This window comes from Pan troglodytes, chromosome 3 (assembly GCF_028858775.2).
Source record: "Pan troglodytes isolate AG18354 chromosome 3, NHGRI_mPanTro3-v2.0_pri, whole genome shotgun sequence".
In the NCBI taxonomy this organism is placed as follows: Eukaryota; Metazoa; Chordata; class Mammalia; order Primates; family Hominidae; genus Pan; species Pan troglodytes.
In genome coordinates this window covers 47,096,027-47,116,655 of record NC_072401.2, presented here as the reverse complement: position 1 = coordinate 47,116,655, position 20,629 = coordinate 47,096,027, and the positions used below count along the sequence as shown (strand labels likewise).

The 20,629-nt window shown below is 41.1% G+C and overlaps 1 protein-coding gene across 3 annotated transcripts in view; it reads left to right on the top strand.

Annotated features, from left to right (window-relative positions):
- Nucleotides 1–3,418: 3,418 nt before the first annotated feature.
- The window catches only part of COPS4 (COP9 signalosome subunit 4), a 41,846-nt gene continuing 24,635 nt past the window's right edge, over nucleotides 3,419–20,629 (top strand). For 2 of the 3 annotated variants that reach the window (XM_009447611.4, XM_016950974.3), the window contains exons 1-4: nucleotides 3,419–4,682; nucleotides 14,980–15,059; nucleotides 18,526–18,677; nucleotides 19,241–19,344. In XM_009447611.4, coding sequence (XP_009445886.1) covers nucleotides 4,609–4,682; nucleotides 14,980–15,059; nucleotides 18,526–18,677; nucleotides 19,241–19,344 — 410 coding nt within the window. In that variant the 5' untranslated portion in view covers nucleotides 3,419–4,608. 3 annotated transcript variants of the gene reach the window in all.

The following is a 20,629-nucleotide window of genomic DNA, read 5'->3' as shown; positions in this document are numbered from 1 at the left end:
GGCATCTGAAACTGTCTGGAAGCACGTAGAACTTATTGAATATTCAATGGAATTATTTAAAAAAAAAAAGCAAACACCCAAAAAGCCTGGCCTACAAAAGCCCTCAAGTGTTCAAGCACTAAGGCATTCTCAAAAAGGAAATATACTCAACATCCAGTTAACTTGTATTCAGAAGGTAAAGCTTGCACCCACACAATACAACAAACAATAGAAATCCTCTCAGTAGAACCAAGGACTGACCAAAGAACTTATTCCATTATCAGGGCAGTGAGTATCCATACTTCCTTCCCAGGATTCTGCCATTGTTACGGACCAGTAACTGCTGTGTTTCCCATTCTTCCTTTGTCTGAGTTTTAACTGTGATTGGCCTGTTTCTGCTCCACTGTTGGTTTTTATTGGATGTATGGGCATAGGACACATCAGTTGTTTTACAGTGTATACATCTCTGGACCATGAAACACCACATCCCAATGTGATAGGTTTCTGCATCACCAGATATCCTGAATTTTTAGCTGATGTAGAAAATGAATGGGAAATTGAGCTTTCTTCCCTAGGGAGGGAGGAAGGAGGCTCTACTGTGAGAAGAAGCTATATTACTCAGGGTTCTGCGGAGAGACAGAACCAATAGGATATATATATATATATATATGCATATATATGCATATATATATATGCATATATATATATAATGATATGAGAGGGGAATTATTAGGGGAATTGGATCATGTGATATGTGATTGTGGGGGCTGAGAAGTCCCACATCAAGCAGTCTGCAAGTCAGAGACCCTGGGATTCTGGCAGCATGGCTTAATCCAAGTCTGAAAGCTTGAGAACCCAGGGCGCTGCTGGTGTGAGTCCTGGAGTCCAAAGGTCGGAGAGCCTGACGTCCAAGGCCAGGAGAAGAAGTGTGTTTCTCAGCTTCAGGAGAGAGAGACCAATTCACCTTTTCTCTGTTTTTGTTTTGTCTGGGCCCAGCTAACTGGATGGTGCCTGCCCACACTAAGGGCAGATCTTCTTCACTTAGTCCACTCAGACTCACATGCCAATCTCCTCTGGAAACACCCTCACAGACACACACTAATATAATGCTGTAACAGTTAGTTTTCTTGGTATTCCTTAATCCAATCAAGTTGATACCTAAAATTACCATCAAACGACATGTGGATATTCAGGTGGTCAGAGGGACATATTGTAGTAGAGACTGCTGATTGTCCCTCTAAACTCATTCTTTCCTATTTCTGGGCACAAGGCTGCCCAACTGGAAATTAAATTTCTAGTCTCATTGGTGGTCATATGATTAAGTTCTTGCCAATGGAACATGATCCGAATTGATGTGGGCAATCTCCTAACTTTCTGATATGGTTTGGCTCTGTACCCCAACTCAAATCTCATGTTGAATTGTAATCCCCAGTGTTGGGGAAGGGACCTGGTAGGAGGTGATTGGATCATGGCGGCAGATTTCCCTCTTGTGTTCTGGTGATAGTGAATGAGATCTCATGAGATGTGGTTGTTTGAAAGTCTGTAGCACCTCCCGCTTTGTGTTCTCTCTCTCTCCTGCTGTCATGTGATGACATACTTTCTTCCCCTTTGCCCTTCCACCATGATTGTAAGTTTCCTCAGGCTTCCCCAGTCATGCCTCCTGTAAGGCTGTGGAACTATGAGTCATTTAAATCTCTTTTCTTTTTTTTTTTTGAGACGGAGTCTCGCTCTGTCGCCCAGGCTGGAGTGCAGTGGCACGATGTCGGCTCACTGCAAGCTCCGCCTCCCGGGTTCACGCCATTCTCCTGCCTTAGCCTCCCGAGTAGTTGGGACTACAGGCGCCTGCCACCACGCCTGGCTAATTTTTTTGTATTTTTAGTAGAGACGGGGTTTCACTGTGTTAGCCAGGACGGTCTCGATCTCCTGACCTCGTGATCCGCCCATCTCGGCCTCCCAGAGTGCTGGGATTAGAGGCGTGAGCCACCATGCCCGGCCTAAATCTCTTTTCTTTATAAATTGCCCAGTTTCAGGTAGTTCTTTATAGCAGTGTGAGAACAGACTAATATACATTCTTTTTTTATTTATTTTATTTTTGAGATTTCACTCTGCCACCCAGGGTGGAGTGCAGTGGCGCGATCTCGGCTCACTGCAGCCTCCGCCTCCTGTGTTCAAGCGATTCTCCTGCCTCAGCCTCCTAAGTAGCTGGGACTACAGGCACCCGCCACCACGCCTGGTTAATTTTTTGTGTTTTTAGTAGAGAAAGAGTTTCACCATGTTGACCAGGCTGGTCTCGAACTCCTGACCTCAGGTGATCCACCTGCCTTGGCCTCCTAAAGTGGTGGTATTACAGGCATGAGCCACCACGCCTGGCTGAGAACAGACTAATACACATTCTTAAAAGGGATTCCTTCTTCAGGTATTCTCTTTCTCTTTCCCAATAGAGGGAATATGCCATTTATCACACATGAAGATGGCAAAAATCCAAAAGTTTGACATCCTTTGTAGTCAAGGCTGTAGGAAGCTGCACCCCTATATATTTCTGGTAGGAAGGCAAAATGATCCCATTCCTATAAAGTGCAATTTGGCAATATCTACCAAAATTGTATGTCTATCCTTTGCCTCATTTCTGGTAATGTTTTCTACCTGTACATATATAATGTATGTAAAGGTTGTTCATCGCATTGATTAAAAATAACACGTCCTATAAGGATTAAATAAACTAAGGCGTACTCTCACTGTGTAATATCCTCTAGCTCCAAAAAGAGTGATTTTGAAAGACTGGACAGCTGATAAGATGTCCAGCTGTCTTAGTCTGTTTTCTGTTGCTTATACCAGAATACCTGAAACTGGGTAATTTATAAAGAAAAGGAATTTATATCTTAGAGTTATGAAGGCCAAGAAGTCTAAGGTCAAGGGGCCACATCTAGTGAGACCCTTCTTGCTGGTGGGGACTTGCTAGAGTTCAGAAGCAGCACAGGGCATCACATGGCAAGGGAGTGACCTTCCTAACATGCTAGCTCAGGTCTCTTCCTCTTCTAATAAAGCCACATGTTCTCTCCCATGATAACCCATTAATCCATGAATAGATCAAGGGTTTTGCCCTCATGATCCAATCACCTATTTAAGGCCCACCTCTAAATACTGCCACATTAAAGATGAAGTTTCAACGTGAGTTGTTTGTTTCTCTTTTTTTTTTTTTTTTTTGAGACGGAGTTTCCCTCTTGTTGCCCAGGCTGGAGTGCAGTGGTGCAATCTTGGCTCACCGTAACCTTCGCCTCCCAGCTTCAAGTGATTCTCGTGCCTCAGCCTCCCGAGTAGCTGAGATTACAGGCACGTGCCACCACACCCAGCTAATTTTTGTATTTTCAGTTGAGACGGGGTTTCTCCATGTTGGTCAGGCTGGTCTCGAACTCCCGACCTCAGGTGATCCGTCCACCTCGGCCTCCCAAAGTGCTGGGATTACAGACGTGAGCCACGGCGCCAGCCCTCAACATGAGTTTTGGAGAAGACAATTATTTCAAACCAAAGTACCAGGAAAAGTGCAAAAAAACAAAAAAAAAAACCCAAGGCAGAACAAATTATGTGGTGTTACTTGTGAGAGGTAAAATTTTATTTTACTAATATTTGCTTGTATTTGCAGAAATTCTATAAGAATACATGAGTATCGAATGTATACAAACGCAGGCGACCATATAATCTTCCGTTGAAATGGAACGGTTTCTAGAATGAAAGGGAGGATGTTATTATTATTATTATTATTATTTTTTGAGACCGAGTCTCGCTGTGTCTCCCAGGCTGGAGTGCAGTGGCGCGATCTCGGCTCACTGCAAACTCCGCCTCCCGGGTTCACGCCATTCTCCTGCCTCAGCCTCCCGAGTAGCTGGGACTACAGGGGTGCACCACCTACGCCCGGCTAATTTTTTTGTATTTTTAGTAGAGACGGGGTTTCACCGTGTTAGCCAGGATGGCCTCGATCTCTTGACCTCGTGATCCGCCCGCCTCGGCCGCCCAACGTGCTGGGATTACAGGCGTGAGCCACCGCGCCCGGCCGAAAGGGGGGATATTAATCATTACTCCAGGACGACAGAGGGAAAATCGCTTTGTACTGGACAAACTGGAATGTCTGATCAACCATTATAAAGTGCACGGAGTGGGAGGAGGAATGGGGACTTTTTAATTGTATTTCTAAAAAGTATCGTCTGTGGTGAATTGGAAACAAAACTCATTCTTTACCACAGGCAGTTTAAGCGCTGCCTGAAAGATCGAAGGACGGTAAACCACAGACGTGAGAAACGGAACTTTGCGAAAACGCAGTCGTTTTATGTACCGGCTACTCATTGGAGTTACACCAGAGACTCACTACTGGAGTTCATCAGCCAATCCAAAGTCCAAGCGTGAGAGCCAGAGCCTGTAGGAGAGACCTGGGCAGGCCTCAGACCTGAGGAGTGGAGCTCCGCATCACTCAACCCTGGGGGCGGAGCTAGCCCAGGCTCCCACACCAGACGCTCTGGCCCACACAGACGCTACTCTGTAGCATCTCAGGTTCCCTCTGGCTGCACTCTGGAGGACCACACTCGTTTTCTTTTTGGCTGCCAGAGGACCCGCATCCACCGCTGAGCTGGGAGAAAGATGGCGGCAGCCGTGCGACAGGATTTGGCCCAGCTCATGAATTCTAGCGGCTCTCATAAAGATCTGGCTGGCAAGTGAGTATTTCCCAGGAACGCGGGAGTACAGAGGTGGGGAAAGAAAGCCACAGCCTTAATCTCCTTAGGTTGGCCACGGCTCTTGGGCGTGAAGCTAGGAGCCGGCCTGACGTCCAAGGGGGCGGGCCTGAGGTCGGCTGGGGAGGCAAATGTTGGGAGAAGCAGAAAGCTGGAGGGGGACCTTGTGCAGGGGCCTTCGAGGCCATAGACTTGAGGTGATTGTCAGCTTGTTCAGTTCTTGATAGAATCCTTCTGATCCCTTAGGATTTTGGAAGAGCGGTCTGAGAGACGACTGCTACCCTGGCCTTAGCAGCCTTCCCTGGTACCTCTTCCCATCGCTGGCCGGCCTCACACCGAATCTGGCCTCTCTTTGGACCTTCCTCCTCCTTTTTTTTGATTCAGAGAAATGTATATTCTGGGGCCTTGATGCTGCGTTTTTCGGGGAGATGGCTTCTTGGGGCTGGCAGAGGTTGAGGCGGTATGGCCGCTGTCATGTCGTCCAGACCATTCAGACTGTCTTCTGTGGGTCCTTGTGTTTCGGGTATTTTCTCTGCCACCAACTCTGATGGCACATAGGCGGAATGTGCTCATATCGTGGGTCAGGATGTCTAGAGTAGTGATGTTTGCAGGAATCTGAATTTTGTCGAAATTTATATAGAATGCTTAGGTTCACTCCAAGTTAAAATGTGTGATGTGCCTGTTCTGCAAGCAGTTGTCAACAGTATTAAGCATAGGTAGGTAGACGTATATTGTTCATTTTCTCTTTGTAGATGTGACAGCATTGCTCTTTTGTAATGAGCATGCTTTCTGTTTAAAGTATGCCTCTCTAGGCCGGGTGCAGTGGCTCACGCCTGTAATCCCAGCACTTTGAGAGGCTGAGATGGTAGGATCACTTGAGGGCAGGAGTTCTAGACCAGCCTGGGCAACATAGTGAGACACACCCCCCCCCCCCCGTCTCCGTAAATAAATAAGTAAATAAAGTATGCCTCTCAAGTTGATCTTAATGTTTACATCCTGACAGCTGAAATCACTTTGATGTATATTAATGGGATACACCTGTTCTAACCTGGTCATTGAAATTCTGTTTTAAGTAGGCTAGGCTGCCTTTTCTCTGGTGGCAAATGTAATCTACTTTTATCAGTGGGAAATTCAGCCGTATATTTTGGGCTTAACTACTTTGTGCTGCATTTTCCCACTCAGGAAAATGAAGATAATAATAGGACTTACTCTTGTCTGACATTATCTGAGGACAAGATGAGTATGTGTGTGCATATATACTTACCACACTTATATCACGTAGAACAGTACCTGACATATAGAAAGTGCGGTAAGATTGTTGTTGTTACTATTAAGCTGTCAGTAAATATATATTCACTTATTGTATGGGTTGGAAATAAGTTAAATATGTCTTCATGGCTCAATCCTTTTTGCTTGTAATTTTTATAGATATGGATGAAAGTAAAACCAGCTTATATTTTTCCCCATGCTTCCTTTACTTTTTATTTTGTTAAAGAAGAATAAGTGCATTAGTTATCAAAAGAAATAGAGCTTTTCAAGTATTTGCAGAATTCTGAAACTTAAGTATTTACTTCTTCAGGTCTGAATTGGAGATAAACAATAGTACTTAAAGCGTGCTTCAGTTATCTGTTGCTTTGTAACAAACCAAAAACTTACCAGTGTAAAACAACTATGATTTCTCAGGATTCTATGGGTTGACTGGACTGCTTTGCTGGTCTTGTCTGGGCTCACTCATGCAGATATAGTCAGCTGGCAACACACCTGGGGCGGGACTCACATGCATATCTTGCTCTTGCCTGGATCTCTCTCTTTCTGCACAGTCTCTCATTCAGTAGTTTAGCTTGGGCTTTCTTAGGTGCCTATGAGAGGGGAAGTTGCAAGACCTCTTAAGGATAGCCTAGGAAGTCTCACGTCAGTTCTCTAGTACTGGTCAAAGTAAATCAGAAGACCAGCCCAGATTCAAGGGGAGGGGAAATGGAGCTTACTACTACCTCTTTAGTGGCAAAGTTACATTGCAAAGGAGCCTGGACAGAGGGAGACACGATTCATTGGAAGCCGTTGCTGTAGCAATCTACCACATGGTGTTATTGTGAAGATTAAATGAAATAATGTGCTTGATAACTGATAGCCAGTGCAGTGTTAGCCAGTAACTCCTTCAGAGCTGCTTTCTGAGAAAAGTCTTGGCCTTGCCTGCATTTCCTATGTGGGCAAGAATGTAGCAGGATATTTATTGTTACAACAACATCAGTTCTACCAGCTATATGCTTTAAGAGAAATACCCTTGAAATATATCAGTGTTTTTTTTTTAATGTATTTTTTCTTGTATGTACTTTTAATGAAGGTTTTTGGGTGTTTTTTTTAGGAGCTGAGTAACAAAGGATTCCATATTAAAGAATAATGGAATACATTGTTTCTAAAACATCAATACTGTGTGTTCCTAGCAATTGGGATACCTGTAACAGTAGTTGTTCAATAAATGTGGTTGAATTAATGAATAGCTAGAAAGGGGCAGTGCTTGTATTTGAATCCAGGTTCATCTACTCTAAAAAGCTCATTTTAAACCTACCAGACTATGCTCGTTTTCTTGTTAAAAACTCAATTAGAAATGCTTTCCCATAACTGTGAATTAACACAGCTGTCTAAAGTTTATATAAGAAATTAGCCAGAGGAAAAGCATTTCCTCCATTTTATAGGCTGCTTTTGTGCATATTATGCGTTGTATTTATTATCTCACATAAAGCTTTAGAATAGGAGAGCCACAACGGAGGATAGACTTTATTGAGGATAGCCTCAAAGGCCCCTTCTAACTCAGATTCTGATTCTCTCTTTGTTGTCCCAAACACAACAGTTTTAGTGGTTTTCATCTCTAGAGTGAAAGTTGATAACATCTAGAGTTTACTGTGCGAAGCACAACATTACTTACATTTAAAAATCCTTAACAAGTAGGAGTAGGTGATAGTAGGTGATATTATTTACATTATAATAAGAGAAAACCAAAGTACAGAGTTGAAATACCTTGCTCTGAGGTCACACAGCTAGTGGTGAAGCTAGAAGACAGTCCATATCTGCTTGCCTATGAGCCCTTAACTCTAAACAAACACATCTACCTTTTTGGCCTTATTTTCACACAAAAAAAATTGACTACACTTCAGATAGTGATTATTTTTGCCTAGAATGCCTGTCTTCCTACTGTTATTAAATTGAAATACTTAGAATGTTTAAAGATCAACCCCATCCAATGATTTCTCTCTCCTAAAAATTATATTAGCACTTACCTGTTTTTTGTTTGTTTGTTTGTTTTGTTTTGTTTTGAGATAGAGTTTCACTCTTGTTGCCTAGGCTGGAGTGCAGTGGCGCGATCTCGGCTCACTGCAACCTCTGCCTCCCGGGTTCAGCCGATTCTTCTGCCTCAGCCTCCCAAGTAGCTGGGACTACAGGTGCATGCCACCACACCCGACTACTTTTTTTTGTATTTTTAGTAGAGACAGGGTTTCACCATGTTGGCCAGGATGGTCTCGATCTTTTGACCTTGTGATCCACCTGCCTTGGCCTCCCAAAGTGCTGGGATTACAGGCGTGAGCCACTGCGCCTGGCCAGCACTTACCTGTTTTTAAGATTTTGTCTTTAATTTTGTGTAGCTTCATTATGATATGTCTGTGGATTTGTTTTTACTTTTCTATGTCAGTTACCCTTTGCTGTGAAATAAACCCCAAAACTTAGGGCTTAAAACAACAGTCACTTATTTAGCTTATAATTCTGTAGGTTGGTAGTTTGGATTGGGCCCAGCTGTATGGTTCTTTTCTGCTCCACGTGGTCTTGGTTCCACATGGGCTCCCATGTGGGTCTATAGTTAGCTGCCAGCCAGGCCAGGTAGGCAACTCTGCTTCTGTGGATTGGCTGGCTTGTTGGCTGGGGCAATATAGTTGACTGGGCTACATATCTCATTAGCCAGTATGTTAGTCTGGGCCTGTTCATGTGACAGCAGCAGGGTTCCAAAAGACAAACACATACAAGGCCTCTCGAGGTCTGGGCTCAGAACTAGCACTTCATTTCTACCACGTTTTATTGGTTAACCCCAGATTCAAGGGGTAGGGAAATAAACTCTACCTTTTGATATGAAGAGCTACAAAGTTGTATTGTAAAGGGACATGGGTACTGGGAGTGAAATTATATTGTGGCCGTTTTTTGTAAGCACTCTGTCACATTATCCTGGTTAAGCTTCACTGGGTTTCCTGAATCAATGGATTAAATCATTTCATCAGTCTTGAGATGTCTTCAGTTATATCTCTTTATTTTATTTTAGAGACAGGGTCTTGCTCTGTTGCCCTGGCTTGAGTGCAGTAGAGAGATCATGGCTCACTGCAGCCTTAACATGCTTGGCTCAAGCAATCTTCTCGCCTTAGCCTTCTGAGTAGCTGGGACTATAGGCACGTGACACCATGCCTGGCTAATTTAAAAACATTTTTTTTGGTACAGATGGGGTCTCCCTATGTTGCCCAGGCAGGTCTCGAACTCCTGGGCTCAAGGGATTCTCCTGCCTCGGCCTACAAAAGTGTTGGGATTACAGGTGTGGGCTACTGTGCTTGGCCTGTATCTCTTTAAATGTTGCCTCTGCCCCATTCTGTTTCTCCTCTAGGCTCCGGTGAGATCCCTGTCAGGCCCACTGACTATAACCTCTAGGCCTCTTACTCTGTCTTTTCCATTTCAATGCTTTATTCTGGATTAGTTCTTCAGGCCTACCTTCTAGTTTATCACTTCTTCAACTGTGTTTAATCTGCCGTTAAGTACTCCATTGAGTTTCTAAATTGGGTTGTATTTTTTAGCTCTGTAATTTCTGGTGGTTCTTTTTTCCAATGATACTTTTTATGGCTCCTGGTCTGTTGCTGAAACTTTAAAGCTTGTCTTTATCCCCATGAACATTGTAAGCATAATTGTATCATGCTCTTTCTGATAACTCCAGTCAGTATTTGACGTCGTTGGTTGTTGCGATTGTCTGTTGCTTTTGTTGATTCTAGAGAGAAATTTCATTACCTGAGGGTGCTAACAGTGTAGAATCAAGGCTTCAGAATTTTTTTGGTTTACCTGGGTGGTCTTGGGATAGAATTTGTAACCTTACTTCCAAAGTGTGTGTCTCCTCCTTTGGCAGAATATGGAACTTCCATTCCCATTTGTGCAGCTCTATTAGTCTGCCAGAAATGGCAGCTTGCTTCTCAGTGCTTCCAGCAGATTCGCAGCGAGCCCACCTTCTTCTCCCTACAAGAAGTGCCACTCTACCTCTCAGCCATCTTTCCACAGTCAGCAAATGCCTTTAGACAGAATATATGGTTTATCTTATTTTCCTCATTTTCCCTTTCTTGTTAGGATTTTATGCAATTACATTTTTTTTTCATTTCTTTCAGCTTTTTATGTTGGCTTTTTTTTTTTTTTTTTTTTTGAGGGAGGGTTGGTCCAGTCATTTAGTTCACCATTACTGTAAGTGGAAGATCTGTTAATACCTACCTTTACCACCCATTGTGATCTTAAATGATGACTGTGGTACATTTTCACGCTTTATTTATCTCCAGATTCCTTTCAAGTGCCAAGAAATTAAGAATCAACATACTGAACTTTGGTTCATATACATTAAAGATGCTCAATTCACTGATGATAAATGGATAGGAGAGATGTATGATGCCTTAGTAATAAAACTTATTTTCCTCCATAAGTTTTTTTTTTTGTTTTTTGTTTTTTTTTTGAGATGGAATCTCACTCTGTCACCCAGGCTGGAGTGCAGTGGCATGATCTTGGCTTACTGCAACCTCCACCTCCCGGGTTCAAGTGATTCTTCTGGCTCAGCCTCCTGAGTAGCTGGGACTACAGGCACACGCCACCACGCCTGGCTAATTTTTGTGTTTTTAGTAGAGACAGAGTTTCACCATGTTGGGCAGGCTGGTCTCGAACTCCTGACCTCAGGTGATCCGCCCACCTCAGCCTCCCAAAGTGCTGAGATTACAGGCGTGAGCCACTGCGCCCGGCCAAATTTTTTTAAGGAAGAAAATATTTGGCACTTGTCACATTCTCCATATCAGTCACATTTCTCTTTGTATACTGAGTACTCATATAAAAAGCTATTATTATCTACGAAGCCTTCTTTGACAAATCTAGTCCATTTTTGTTTTACTCTCACTCTGTCACAGGCTGGAGTACAGTGGCTCACTGCAGCCTCCACCTCCTGGGTTCAAGTGAATTTTCCTGCCTCAGCCTCCCGTGTAGCTGGGACTTACAGTCGTGCACCATCACACTCGGCTAATTTTTGTATTTTTAGTAGAGATGGGGTTTCTCCGTGTTGGCCAGGCTGGTCTTGAACTCCTGGCCTCAAGCGATCGTCTTCCTTGGCCTCCCAAAGTGCTGGGATTACAGGTGTGAGCCACTTCACCTGGCCTTACTCTCTTTTGAGTTAATATATTACCTCTTCATTTGTCATATTGCTTATATTCAGTTTTATCGTAACTTTTGTTTTTGTATTATTGTAATTTAATACTTTTTTTTTTTTTTTTGAGATAGAATTTCGCTCTGTCACCCAGGCTGAAGTGCAGCAGCGGGATCTCTGCTCACTGCAACCTCTGCCTCCCAGGTTCAAGTGATTCTCGTGCCTCAGCCTCCCGAGTAGCTGAGATTACAGGCACGTGCCACCACACCTGGCTAATTTTTGTATTTTTAGTAGAGATGGGGTTTCACCATGTTGGCCAGGCTGGTCTCGAACTCTTGACCTCAAGTGATCGGCCCACCTCAGCCTCCCAAAGTGCTGGGATTACAGGCGTGAGCCACCGCACCTGACCATATTGTAATTTAACACTTGACATATTAACTTTTTATTTTTAATCTTCCCCTTTGTCTTCTCAGCCATATGATCTTCAAATACAAAGGTCATTTAAAAACTTTTTAGTATCATACACAGAATCTCATATAGCATCTTAAAATGCCTAAGGACTCAATTAACACTTTGGGATGATTTTATATGGCAGTATTAAATTTCTGTTTAAGTTCCTGGTTTAAAACAGGTTTGTTAGTCATTTTATGTTATTCTGAAAAAGTAATCTCTGTTGTTAGATACTAGAATTTACATATTAGAGTAGCAAGGGAGCATGTAATGTAGCCACAGTGCTGTACCTCACTTTTTTAAATTAATTAATTAATTTTTTTTTGAGACAGGGTCTTGCTCTGTCCAGGCACACGCCACCACAGCTGGCTAATTTTTGTATTTTTTTTTTATTTTTTAAATTTTTATTTTTGAGACGAGATATCACTCTGTTGCCCAGGTTGGAGTTGCAGTGGCAAGATCTCAGCTCACTGCAACCTCCACCTCCTGGGCTCAGGCGATCCTCCCACCTCAGCCTCCCAAGTAGCTGGCACCACAGGTGTGTGCCACTATGCCTGGCTAATTTTTTTATATTTTTGGTAGAGATGAGGTTTTACTATGTTGCTCAGACTAGTCTCGAACTCTTGAGATCAAGCCACCTGCCTACCTTGGCCTCCCAAAGTGCTGGGATTACAGGCATGAGCCACCACGCCCAACCAATTTTTGTATTTTTTTTTTTTTTTTTTTGTAGAGATGAGGTTTCACCACATTGCCCAGGCTGGTCTTGAACTCCTGGACTCAAGTGATCTACTTGCCTTGGCCTCCCAAAGTGGTAGGATTACAGGCATGAGCCACTGTGACTGGCCCTCAATTTATTCATTTATAAAATTGGGAATTTATGTACGCAATTTCTAAGGCCTCTATAAGTTATATAATTTGATGAGTATAAAACTTTGATCACTTTTTAGGTTGGTTGGTTTTCATTTTTTCTTCCTATTCCCAATACAGATTAGTTGATTGATTATGAAACTATGTGTTAAAACTTAGGTTAGGCCAGGCACAGTGGCTCAAGCCTGTAATCCCAGCACTTGGGGAGGCTGAGTTGGGAGGATTGCTTGAGTCCAGAAGTTGGAGACCAGTTTGGGCAATGTAGTGAGACCCCATCTCTACAAAAAGAAAAGAACAGTTAACCAGGGGTGGTGGCACATGCCTGTAGTCCTAGCTACTCAGGAGGCAGAAGCAGGAGGATTGTTTGAGCCCAGGAATTGGAGGTTACAGTGAGCTATGATCATGTCACTGCACTCTAGCCTGGGCGACAGAGTGAGACCCTGTCTCAAAAAAAAAACAAAAAAAAAAAACAAAACCATAACAACCACAAAACAACTTAGGTTAATTAGCAAATTTATATAAGTGAGACACTATTACCTTTGAATATAATGTTGTTAGTATAAAATAATCTAAGAGGATATAAATGTAAGAGATCTTAGCCATAACCCTTGATTTAATTAAATATGAAAAAAATAAAAAATAACAAACCATTGAATGTATAACTTATCTGAAAGCATGCCCAGGGCCATAAAGTAATTTATCTTTTAAGGACCCTCAAGCTTAGCAATATTGAAAATATAATTTTCTAAAAACTTAATATTTCCTTGCTTTCTTAGAATAATTTATTTCTTCTTTTGGAATTTGCTATCTTTTCTATCAGTATATCTGCTTTCTTAAAGTCACTTTGATTCATTGTGGTTTTGAGAAATCAGATAACCAAGGTTGTGAGAATTTTGTATGAGTTGAGAGTCAGTAATGCTGAGTGGTAGCTTGAGGGTGTGCCCTACAAAATAAAAGTCATAAATCTGAATGAGTTCAGGTTCTATTTTTGTATATTTATTTCGTAACTCTATTCTGGATGACTTTCCGAATAATTGCAATGCTATGAGGTTTGTAAAATGTATTTAGTGCTTTTAAAAAATATTACAATTGGCTGGGCACGGTGGCTCATGCCTGTAATCCCAGCACTGTGGGAGCCCGAGGTGGGCGGATCACCTGAGGTCAGGAGTTCGAGACCAGCCTGGCCAACATGGGGAAACCCCATCTCTACCAAAAATACAAAAATTAGCCGCACTTGGTGGTGCATGCCTGTAGTCCTCGCTACTCTGGAGGCTGAGGCAGGAGAATTGCTTGAACCTGGGAGGCGGAGGTTGCAGTGAGCCAAGATCGCGCCAGTGCACTCCAGCCTGGGTGACAGAGCAAGACTCCATCTCAAAAAAAAAAAAAAAATGATTAAGACAAAAGAAATAAAGATTAGTGTAGGCCGGGCACGGTGGCTAACGCCTGTAATCCCAGCACTTTGGGAGGCCGAGGTGGGCGGATCATGAGGTGGGGAGTTTGAGACCAGCCTGACCACATGGTGAAACCCCGTCTTTACTAAAAATACAAAAATTAGCCAGGCGTGGTGGCGCATGCCTGTAATCCCAGCTACTCAGGAGGCTGAGGCAGGAGAATCGCTTGAACCCGGGAGGTGGAGGTTGCAGTGAGCCAAGATTGCGCCACTGCACTCCAGCCTGGGTGACAGAGCGAGACTCCGTCTTCAAAAACAACAACAACAACAACAAAAGAATAGTATAACACTCATATACTAACCACTCATTAAGAAATAAAACATTACTAATACCGTTGAATATTTGAGTGCTTATGATGTGCCAAGAATTGAGATAATTGTCTCAATACATAGCCGAGAACAAAACACAAAAATTCCTGTCCTCGTGGAGCTTGTGTGGTCACAGATATTAGGTAGAATAGTTATTAGATCTGAATGCAAATAAAGAATAAATAGGTACTGTCTGACAGCATAAATGGTATTCTATCAGTGCATTTGGCTTGGTGAAGTTTATTTTGTACAGACTAAGACATTCAGTCTTTAATGTTTGGTTTCGTTGCCTGGTCAACATTATCCTATTTTTGGTGACCCTACATACATTACGTCTGTAAGAGGAAAAGATTCAGGTCACCTCAAATAATGTTTTTGTGTGTCTATGTATTGCACAGTTGAAAGAAAGATAGCTTATCTTTTAAGGCATTTGAAAGGAAATTGACTTTGTAGTTTAAATTCAAAAATAAAACCTTCAAGAAAAAGTGACACCTTAGATTCAGTAACAGAATTATAGATTCATTCTTTCTTGTGATGAGCTTGAAAACTTAAAAAATTCTGGTATACTATACTGAAAACTAGATGAAGTGGTACCTTATATAATTATAGATTTAATATCTCTTGCGATAGACTAGAAACTTAAAAAAAAAATCTGTGGTGTACTATAAAGAAAACCACAAACTATAGTACTATGAAAGAAACCAGGGTAAGTAGAAATGAATAAATACACATCAAAGTTTGCATTAGAAAATATAGTACCCTCAGAACATTATTTTCATTTGGTATTGTTGTAGGTATCGTCAGATCCTGGAAAAAGCCATTCAGTTATCTGGAGCAGAACAACTAGAAGCTTTGAAAGCTTTTGTGGAAGCAAGTAAGTGAAATGGAAATTTCATGCTTGCCTTGTATTACTGAGCTAGGACTTTAAAGTTCTCTCAAGCCTTGTTTTATATCAAATTATCAATATTAAATATGCATTGAGATTGATTGATTTTAGAATTTAAACTCTTTACAACTTGATTAATTTTCAGTGAATTATCTTCAGAATTACAATCCTAATTAAAGTTTTGTATGGTTATTGTTATAATAGCTGATAAGGGACAATATAGCGTAATAGTAAAGAGAATAGTTTGGATTCAAATCCTGGTATGCTATTTTATGAGCTGTGTGATCTTGGGTCAATTATTTAACCTCTCTGTGCCTCCTTTTCCTCTTTAAAATGTACTCTGTAGTACATCTAATGTACCTAAAATGTACTCTATAGTACATTACTGTACTACAGAGTAGTACAGTACTGTACTTTGAGAAGTGTCTGCTTATGTCCCTTGTCAATGTTTTAATGGGGTTGTTTTCTTAATGTTCAACATCACTAATCATCAGAGAAATGCAAATCAATGTGGGATACCATCTAATATTAGTCAGAATGGCTACTATTAAAAAGTAAAAAAATAACAAATTCTGGTTAGACTTCAGAGAAAATGAAATGCTTATACACTGTTGGTGAGAATGTAAATTAGTTCAGCCACTGTGAAAAGCAGTTTGGAGATTATTCAAAGAATTTAAAACAGAAGTACCATTCAACCAGCAATTCCATTACTGAGTATATATCCAAAAGAAAATTAAAAATTCTACAAAAAGAAACCCCACATGCACTTGTATATTCGCCATATTGCTATTCACAATAAGGAAGGCATGGACTTAACTTATGTGTGAATCAATAAATTGGATAGAAATATGTGCCACATATACACCATAAAATACTACGCACACATTAAAAAGAATACAATCATGTCCTGTGCAGCAACATGCATATGTCTGTAGGCCATTATCCTAAGGAATTTTATAGGGAGTTCACATGGAATTTTATAGTGAGTTCACATCATTAATGATATCTGATAGTGCTTTACAGTGTGTTTTCACACACATTACCTGTCACATAGGCTCCTTTTAATAACCTGTGACTAGAACGTATAGGTACAGGTATCCCTGTATAATATATTGTAAGACAAGTCTCAGGATTGAGTAACTTTTTTTCAAGGACATTTAGCTGGCAGAGCCCAGATCAGAAACTAGGTTTTCTGATACACTGCTCTTACTTGCTTATATTTCCCTGAGTAATACCAGCTTGTATGGTAACTTAAATGCCTAATGACACTTGTAATGAAACTGTTTTCTCAGTCACATCCAGTATTACCCAATAATGAATTCCAATTAATATGTGATTAATTAATTACAACTGCCTTAAAAAAATACTGCCTTAAAAAGTTACTGCCTTAAAACTTAAAAGGTTACTGCCTTAAAAAATCATGGCCTCCGGTGTGAGATAAACTAGCAATGGTTTCCAAAAAACTGTTAGGAGTGGTTTATCAAGAACTTTGCACTGTAGTAGCAGAAGAATAATGCTTTTTATAACTTTGATCTTGGCTGGGCACGGTGGCTCATGCCTGTAATCCCAACACTTTGCCATTACAGGTATGAGTCATGGCACCCAGCCAAGGGATCACTTGAGCTCAGGAGTTCAAAACCAGCCTGGGCAATGTGGAGAAATCTCGTCTCTACAAAAAAATACGAAAATTAGCCTGGCGTGGTGATGCATGCCTGTAGTCCCAGCTACTTGGGACGCTGAGGTGGGAAGACTGCTTGAGCCCTGGTGGTTGAGATTGAAGTGAGCTGAGGTTGCATCACTGTGCTCCAGCCTGGGCAGCAGTAAGACTGTCTCAAAAAAACAATTAAAAAACATATATATATATTTTTTGATCTTTGTATAAGCTTTGAATCCAGTAAACCACCAGGAAAAGCAGTCTACTGTTAAAATCATTTACATCAACTGAACAGTTTTTGAATCACTTATTTTCATATTAACTGCTGCTTTAAGACTTGAATAATTGGCCGGGGCCGTGGCTTACGCCTGTAGTCCCAACACTTTGGGAGGCTGAGATGGGCGGATCACGAGGTCAGGAGATCAAGACCATTTTGGCTAACACGGTGAAACCCTGTCTCTACTAAAAATACAAAAAAATTAGCCGGGCATGGTGGCGGGTGCCTGTAGTCCCAGCTACTCAGGAGGCTGAGGCAGGAGAATGGCATGAACCCTGGGGGTGGAGCTTGCAGTGAGCCGAGGTCGCGCCACTGCACTCCAGCCTGGGCGACAGAGCGAGACTCAGTCTCAAAAAAAAAAAAAAATAATAATAATAATAAAAAAGACTTGAATAATTTATCTAAGCAATAGTTTACAAGAATGATGCATTTAAAATGATAGTTATAATAGTAACATTTGTTGAGTGCTATGTACCAGGTATTGCTTAAAGTGCTTTGTGTATATTATTGCATTTAAGCTTCATAACAACCTTACGAAATAGATGTTACACATAAGGAAACAGAAGCACAGAGAAGCATAGAGAAGTTAAGTTTCTTGTCTGAAGTCATATAATCAGTAGTGGTAGAAGCAGTGTGGCTCCAGAGCTTAATCACATAAAGTAATATCTTGTAAATGTTTATAAATAATGTCAATACATCTAGTGCTCACTGAAGTTCTTATTTATTGTTTTTATTGGGAAAGTATAAGTGGCAATAACTGTACTGGCAGCACTTGCTTTATTTAAATTTCATGAAAATTATTTTACTGTTTTCTTTTTTAACTCCTTTTTGGAACAAGGTAGGATATAAGCACATAAATAAAAATATAGGTGTTTTTGTGCCTTCACTTTGTAGAAAAATGAGATAAAATTATCAACTTTTAAAACTTTTTTTCAATTATTTCTGTTTCTTAGAAAAGTTGTGTTATTTTTACTGTTTTTTAAAATTTTTTAATTAATTAATGAATTAATTAATTTTGAGACAGAGTCTAGCTCTGTTGCCCGGGCTGGAGTACGGTGCTGTGATCTCGGCTCACTGCAACCCCAGCCTCCCAGGTTCAAGCGATTCTCTTGCCTTAGCCTCCTGAGTAGCTGGGACTACAGGCGCCCGCCACCATGCCTGACTAATTTTTTTTTTGTATTTTTAGTAGAGACAGCGTTTCACCACGTTGGTCAGGCTGGTCTCAAACTCCTGACGTCGTAATCCGCCTGCCTCGGCCTCCCAAAGTGCCGAGATTACAGGCGTGAGCCACCGCACTGGCCTATTTTTACTGTTTTTGTGTGGTCATTGTGTAATCAAGTATTTCAGCATAAGGAAAACTGATGATGTAATATAAAATGATAGGGGTATGGAAATCCTTGAATAATGCATTGAAGGCTGTACTAATATAGATTGTTGTTAGTATTAATTTTAAGTAAAGGTTGATTGTTTAATGACAATTCATCAGCTCATGTTTTCTCATCTTTTTTTTTTTTTTAAACAAGTGGTAAATGAGAATGTCAGTCTCGTGATCTCGCGGCAGTTGCTGACTGATTTTTGCACACATCTTCCTAACTTGCCTGATAGCACAGCCAAAGAAATCTATCACTTCACCTTGGAAAAGATCCAGCCTAGAGTCATTTCATTTGAGGAGCAGGTAAAAATCTAGAGAAGTGGTTTTTTAACTTGAGATAGCAGCAGTTATTTTGAGAATCTGATATTAGTAAATTCTTAAAGGAGATAATCATCCAATTTCATTTTTGACAAAACAGTGTGCCAAATGACATTTTATGATGCAAAATCAAGTAAATATTAGGTTGTTACAACTCCAACTGGCATTTGCTTATAAAATAAAATTTGATTTTGTAAACCAAATATTGCTCTCTAGACAATTTTTAAAAATCAGTAAAATTGGTATTTCAGCTGAAAACACAGGAAAACTCCAGCATCGTGTATGCAGGAACATACAAGCTAAATTTAACGTTTAAACTACAGTATTTTGCCATAATCCACATTGCAGAAATGTGTTGCTTCCGTTCACTAGTTTGATATTCTGTAAATGCAAAATTCGTAGGAAAACTTGGGTGGTCTTGATAAACTTTTACTGTTTACGTGGCAGCTTAGTATGTTGAATTGCCACTTTAGAATAACTTTCCTATTTATTTTAATTAGTTACTAATGTCAGTTGAAATAATTTGACATGTATACCTATTATTCCAGGTTGCTTCCATAAGACAGCATCTTGCATCTATATATGAGAAAGAAGAAGATTGGAGAAATGCAGCCCAAGTGTTGGTGGGAATTCCTTTGGAAACAGGACAAAAGTATAGTAAATAGTGGATATTGGATGACTATATATAGGATGTATATAATTGCTCACCTGTATTTTTTCTTACATTCTAGTACAGGAAACATAATTAAATAAATACAAAATTGTGTAGTATGTTAGAAGTTGATAAGTGCTGTGGAGAAAAGTAATGGGGCAAAGCGGGGACAGGTTGTATGTATATTTAAATAGGGTGATTGGGGTAGTAGGGTGGCCCTGATGTCACTTTATCAAAGACTTGAAGGAGATAAGGGAGTAGCTATGAGTGATCTGAGGAAAGAATATCACCAGATACTCTCTTGTTGTTGTTGTTGTTGTTGTTGTTGTTTTTTGAGACGGAGTCTTGCTCTGTTGCCCAGGCTGGAGTGCAGTGGCATGATCTCGGCTCACTGCAACCTCTGCCTCCTGGGTTCAAGCAATTCTCCTGCCTCAGCCTCCCAAGTAGCTGGGACTACAGGCATGCACCACCACACCTGACTATTTTTGTATTTTTACTAGCTTTTCACCATGTTTACTAGGTTTCACCATGTTAGCCAGGTTGGTCTCAAACTCCTGACCTCAAGTGATCCACCTACTTCAGCCTCTCTAAGTGCTGGGATTACAGGTCTGTTAGCCACTGCACCTGGCCGAATATCATCACTAGATACTCTTAGAGGAGATGGCTAGTGCAAAGGCCCTAAGATGGGAGCAAGCTTGAAGTGTTTTCTTAATAAGAGCAAGGAGGCCAGTGTGGATAGAGTAGAGTGAGCAAAGGGGCAAGAGATCAGGGATGAGAGTAGAGAGTACTGGGGACCAGGTTATGTGGAGTTTTATAAGCCATTGTAAGGAATTTGGCTTTTCACTAAGTGAAATGAGGGGGAGCCATTGGAGAATTGTGAACAAACAGTGAAATGATCTGACTTCTGTTTTAAATAATTACTCTCACTACTGGGTTGAGAATAAACTGTAGGCAAGCAGTGATAGAAGTAGGGATATTGGTTAAGAGGCTTATGAGACCAGGTACAGTGGCTCACGCCTATGGTCCAAGCACTTTGGGAGGCTGAGGTGGGAGAAGATTGCTTGAGCCCAGGAGTTGGAGAACCGCTTGGGCAGCATAGCTAGACCCCATCTCCACCAAAAAAAAAAAAAAAAAAAAAAAAAATGCTGGGCATGGTGGCACATGCCTGTAGTCCTAGCTACTTGGGAGGCTGAGGCGGGAGGATCGCTTGAGCCCAGGAGTTTGAGACCAACTTGGACAACATAGTGAGACCACCCCCCATCCCTACAAAAAAATTTTTTTTTGT